Source organism: Lonchura striata, chromosome 31 (genome assembly GCF_050655825.1).
Source record: "Lonchura striata isolate lonStrDom1 chromosome 31, ASM5065582v1, whole genome shotgun sequence".
Classification (NCBI taxonomy): domain Eukaryota; kingdom Metazoa; phylum Chordata; class Aves; order Passeriformes; family Estrildidae; genus Lonchura; species Lonchura striata.
In genome coordinates this window covers 1554714-1560797 of record NC_140733.1, presented here as the reverse complement: position 1 = coordinate 1560797, position 6084 = coordinate 1554714, and the positions used below count along the sequence as shown (strand labels likewise).

The 6084-nt window shown below is 46.0% G+C and overlaps 1 protein-coding gene across 1 annotated transcript; it reads left to right on the top strand.

Moving 5' to 3' along the window:
* Positions 1-255: 255 nt before the first annotated feature.
* Positions 256-4780, top strand: LOC146764734 (uncharacterized). Its single transcript, XM_085563681.1, has one exon. It carries the CDS (start codon positions 443-445, stop codon positions 1859-1861), a length of 1419 nt encoding a protein of 472 aa, XP_085419807.1. The 5' UTR covers positions 256-442; the 3' UTR covers positions 1862-4780.
* Positions 4781-6084: the final 1304 nt, after the last annotated feature.

Sequence of the window (6084 nt, the reverse complement as noted above, 5' to 3'; positions counted from 1 at the left end):
TGCTCGTTTATAACAATTTGGTGCCGTGACTCGGATCGGGATCTGGGGAACCTCTCTCTGAGAGGGGCGCCACGATTCCGCTCCCTTGAGCGGACTCAGACCGGGGTTTTTTTACCCTCATCCCGACCGACGAACCTAAAAGCCTAGAGAGCGAAAGCAAAGAAAGGGAAGCGGGCCCAGGGTACCCCGTAATTTTTGTGCACAAAAGTCCGGACGAAGAGAAGACGCAGGACGCGTAAGTATAAAGGAGATCCGTTCGGGCGGGGTTCGGGATCCCGGAGTACGGCGAGTGTGTGTGTGTGTGAGAGGAGGACTGGCAGCCGGATTCTCCAAGCGAGTGTGGACCCTCAGTAGTGCGTTTTCCAGAGCCCGCGAGGGCCTGGGCCACGAACCAGGGGAAGCGATTGTGCTGTCGTGAGTGACTGAAGGTACTCCGGAGGACATGGGGCAGGGGGGAAGCAAGGATAAATCCCCCTCCCCGGTGGGGGTAAAACTTCCCCCAATTCCTAAGGAGAGTCCCTTAGGGTTTATGCTAACAAATTGGGAGCACTTTCCAGGGGCACCTGGAAAGGATAAGGCAAAGATGATACACTATTGCATAGAAGTATGGGGAGGACAAGAGATTTCTAAAGGAGTGTTTTGGCCCGTCTTTGGATCCTCAGAGGACTGGGTAAAGCAACTGTTGAATGGTTGGGTACACGCTAAGCAACCTTCTAACCTTGAGGAGAGTGCCTATGCCCAAGTCTGGATAGAAAAGCCGGAGGTGCTCGTGTTTAAACTCTCGGAGGCTTCAGGGAGAAAGAAAAAGAAGGGGCGAGCGGAAGAAGTAATCATTGCACCCCCGCCCTACATTCCCCCTGCACCAAATGCACCCCCTCCTCCTCCACAATCGGATGAGGAAGAATCAGACTCAGACTCTGATCAACCCTCAGGCTCGCGTGGTCCTCTTACCCGAAGTAAGACGCAAGGCAAACTATTTCCCTTAAGGGAAATGCCGATGGGGGGACCAGAGCCGGGGATTGGATTTATTTCGGTGCCTTTAAGTTCGGGGGATGTTAGAGACTTTAAGAAAGAGATGGGAAATTTGCTAGAAGACCCCTTGGGCGTGGCAGAGCGGGTGGATCAATTTCTAGGTCCTAATATATACACCTGGGAGGAATTACAAGCTATACTTAACATTTTATTCACGGCCGAGGAAAGGAACATGATAAGAGTTGCTGGAATGCGAGCCTGGGATGCCCTGCCCGCGCATGCCCAGCAGCGGGCCGATACCAAATGGCCTCTGCAGAATCCTAATTGGGATAACCAGGATGAGGCTCATAGAGCTAACATGCGGGACTTTCGGACCATATTAATTGATGGCATAAGAGAGTCCGTTCCTAGGGGCCAGAATATAAATAAAGCATTTAACGACCGACAAAAGAAGGATGAAACCCCCACTGAATGGTTAGAGAGGTTAAGGAAAAGTTTCCAGCTGTACTCGGGATTAGACCCGAATAACCCAATGGGACAGGCAATTCTCAAAGTCCAGTTTGTCTCGAAATCTTGGGATGATATCAGGAGAAAGATACAGAAAATGGATGATTGGCAGGACAGGGATTTAGCAGAATTATTGCGAGAGGCGCAGAAGGTTTATGTCCGCAGAGAGGATGAAAGTCAGAAAAGACAGGTGAAAATGATGGTTGCTGCAGTGAGGGAAAGCAGGCGGGTAGAGGAAGAACAAAAGAGAGTTACTCGGAAAGGGGGGGGTGACAAGGGAAAGGTAGGAGAAAGGGTATGCTATTATTGCGGTAAGAAGGGACATTTCAAGAGGGAGTGCAGGAGGAGGCTAAGGGACGAGGAGGAGTTCAAAATCGAATAGGGGAGTCAGGGGCTCTATTTTATGGGGACCAAGAAACATCAGAAAGAGCCCTTGATAAAATTGAAGGTGGGTCCCCAAGGCCAGGAAATAGATTTCCTGGTCGATACAGGGGCAGAAAGATCTACTATTCAATTTCTGCCTCAGGGCTGTAATTTGTCAAAACAGACAGCCACGGTAATAGGAGCTAAGGGGGAACCTTTTGAAGTACAAATTATCAAAGGGGTGGTGGTGGAATCGGGAACTAAAGTGGGGTTGGGTGACTTCCTATTAGTTCCTGAAGCGGATTACAATTTGTTAGGGAGAGACCTGATTGTTGAATTGGGAGTTCAAATTGAGGTGGTAGAGAAGGAATTAAAGATCAGACTTTGTTCCCTCCGTTTAGAAGATGAAGAGAAAATAAACCCCGAAGTGTGGTATAATCCAGGGACTGTGGGCAAATTAAATATAACCCCATTTACAGTGAAAATCAGAAATCCTGAAATCCCGGTAAGAATAAAACAGTATCCAATTTCACTAGAAGGGAGGAGAGGGTTAAAACCTGAGGTTGAAAGGCTGTTAAACCAAGGACTGCTAGAGCCTTGCATGTCGCCTTTTAACACCCCTATACTCCCGGTAAAAAAGGCAGACGGATCCTATCGGCTGGTGCACGACCTTAGGGAAATTAATAAGCGAACCGTGGCCCGATTCCCAGTAGTGGCGAATCCCTATACTCTTTTAAGCAAACTGGGACCTGAAAATGAGTGGTATAGTGTAATAGACCTGAAGGATGCCTTTTGGGCTTGCCCTCTGGACGAATCCAGCCGAGATTATTTTGCCTTTGAATGGGAGGACCCTGACACGGGGAGGCGACAGCAACTCAGGTGGGCGGTACTTCCACAAGGCTTTACGGAATCACCTAATTTATTCGGGCAAGCCCTGGAACAAATTTTGCAAGACTATAAAACAGACCCAGAGGTAAAGCTAGTTCAGTATGTGGATGATTTGTTAATAGCAGGTAAAGAAGAAGACAAAGTCCGGAAGGAAAGTATTAAACTATTGAATTTCCTGGGACTAAAAGGATTAAAAGTCTCTAAAGCAAAACTACAATTTGTAGAAGAAGAAGTTAGGTACCTGGGACATTATTTGAAAAAGGGAGAAAAGAGAATTGATCCAGATAGAGTACAAGCAATCCTATCTCTGCCCCTACCGCAAAATAAACGGCAAATTCGTCAGGTATTAGGACTTACAGGATATTGTAGGCAGTGGATTGAGAACTATAGTGGGAAGGCAAGATTTTTGTATCAAAAACTTACCCAAGACGGGCACCTCAAGTGGACAGAGGAGGAAAAATCTAAATTCCAAGAATTAAAAGAAACTCTGGTCCATGCTCCAGTCCTAAGCCTCCCAGATTTAAAGAGGCCCTTCTTTTTATTTGTTAATATCGCAGATGGAGTAACTTATGGAGTACTTACCCAGGACTGGGCGGGGAAAAAGAAACCTATTGCATATCTGTCTAAAATCTTAGACCCTGTAAGCAGGGGATGGCCGGGCTGTTTACAAATAATTGCAGGCTGTGCGGAGTTAGTAGAAGAAGCAAGGAAAATCACCTTTAATGCCACTCTGAAGGTATTAACTCCACATAACATACGGAGTGTAATGCAACAAAAAGCAGACAAATGGATCTCCGACGCCAGGCTCCTAAAATATGAGGGGATTCTATTAGAAACCCCTAATTTCACTTTAGAAACCACCTCATTACAAAATCCAGCCTCCTTCCTCTTCGGAGAGCCCGAAACTGAATCACTGATACATGACTGTGTAATTACTATAGAAGAACAAACCAAAATTAGACCTGACCTGGAGGAAGAAGAATTAGAGACTGGAGAAAAATTGTTTGTTGATGGGTCATCCAGAGTAGTTGAGGGGCAAAGGAGATCAGGATATGCCATAGTGGGGGGGGCTGATTTAAAAGTAATCGAATCTGGACCCCTAGACAAAACATGGTCAGCCCAAGCCTGCGAGATATACGCTATCCTAAGAGCCTTGGAACTATTAAAAGGAAAAGAGGGGACCATCTATACAGATTCTAAATATGGATACGGGGTGGTGCACACTTTTGGAAAATTATGGGAAGAGAGAGGCCTCGTAAATTCACAGGGAAAGGACTTAATCCATCAGAAACTAATAATAGCCCTCCTGAGGGCCTTGAGAGGCCCTACTAGGATAGCAGTGGTCCATTTAAAAGGGCATCAACGGGGAATGGATTACCGGAGTAGGGGTAACAATGCGGCAGACTATGAGGCAAAGAAAGCTGCAATTATCAAGACATTAACCTTAAGTGAGGGAATTAGGAAGGACCTTGTAGATACCCCAAAGAACCCTGGGTCTACTACCCAGGATAAGCTTATATTTACAAGGGAAGAACAAGAGAAGCTTACAAAATTGGGAATAAAAGAGGAATCAGGGAAATGGCTGTTAAAGGATGGGAGGGAGGTTTTACCTAGAGCCATAGCCCAGCGGATGCTCAGTAAATTACACCAGAGAACACACTGGGGCGCTCAAGGACTGGTGGATCACTTTGCCACCCATTATATGACAGTGGGCCTACATGACTTAGCAAAAGGGATTACTAGAAGCTGTCCAACCTGTCTACGAGTAAACAGAAGAAACCTAAGGAAGCTACCCCTGGGTGGGAGGCCAGTGGCAAAGAGGCCCTTTTCAAATTTACAAGTAGACTTTACTGAGCTCCCCAAGATAGGGAGACTAAAATATCTTCTGGTTATAGTGGACCATTTAACACATTATGTAGAAGCAATCCCCACTGCCAGAGAAACAGCTCGGACGGTAACAAAAGCCTTGCTGGAAGAAATAATACCTAGATATGGGGTCCCAGAAACGATAGACTCTGATAAAGGCCCCCATTTCACTTCAAAAATAACACAGATGTTAGCAGAAGCTCTGGGCACAAAATGGGAACAACATACTCCCTGGCATCCACAGAGTTCGGGAAGGGTAGAAAGAATGAATGGGGAAATTAAGAAACAACTCACCAAATTAACACTAGAAACTAAATTATCCTGGATAAAATGTTTGCCGTTGGCATTATTAAATGTTCGAACTCAGCCACGAGCTGATGTAGGACTATCCCCATTTGAAATGCTATATGGGATGCCCTATTCCCTAGAAAAAGTTCAAACCAATCCTAATATTACTGATCAAAGTATTAATAAATACTTAACCATTTTAATGAAATATAAAAAACAGTTATGGGAAAAAGGGATGTGGGCCCAAAGACCACCCCTAGATCTTGTGTTACACCAGGTACAACCCGGCGACTGGGTCCTCATCCGGAGCTGGAAGGAAGATTCGATCACCCCAAAGTGGGACGGACCATACCTGGTTTTAATCACCACTGACTCCGCAGTCCGTACAGCAGAGAAGGGATGGACTCATGCTAGCAGAATAAAGGGGCCAGTGGATCCAACTCGATTTCATACAGCTTCCAAAGAAGCGAGCTGGAAAATTGACGGGAAGCCGGGGGATTTAAAGCTAACAGTAAAGAGAACTTACAAATAATTTTCATGAGCTCTATCAGCTCTAAAGACATTTGGGTTGGAGATAACTGGGAACTGCAAGTACAACTAGTTGGAGAAACAAAACCTCCAGGATACTGTAAACGTCTAGAGGATTCAGCCCAGCAGCCCTTCTATCGGTTCATCCGACTTGAAAAAGAACAGAGACCTTGGGAAGGGGAGGGCCACGCTGAACATCAAAGTATTAGAGTAAGGTGTAGTTGGTTAGATTGTCGTTGTTACCCTTTTGCCTGTTTTTCCTGCAAAATCTGTAAAGGATTGTGGTGGGCTCACTGCAGAAAGGGGAGAGCTCCAAAAAGTGTATGTCAACGCTGCTGGCTGGAGCAGCGCAAATTGACATCTGAAGTACTAAATTACAAGGTTGCCACTCGGGAATTGACTAAAGGATCCCCTGAGTGGTGGGAGGTTTTCGTAAAGGGAATCAACCCTGAATTCCACTGTTACCATTCCAACGAGCCCCTGGGTCCGTTTCTCACGGATATAGTCCAGGTTAAGTGTCGCAAATTAGTTAAAAAACTCAGGTGCGACACTCCACAGTTGAATACAAAAAATTGGATCTCCCGGAGATCAAAGTGGGAGAGAGGGAACGATCCCACCCCTGAAGAATATCTCTGCTGTCGGGAAGATGGCTTGCCCTGTAACTTGTAGCAA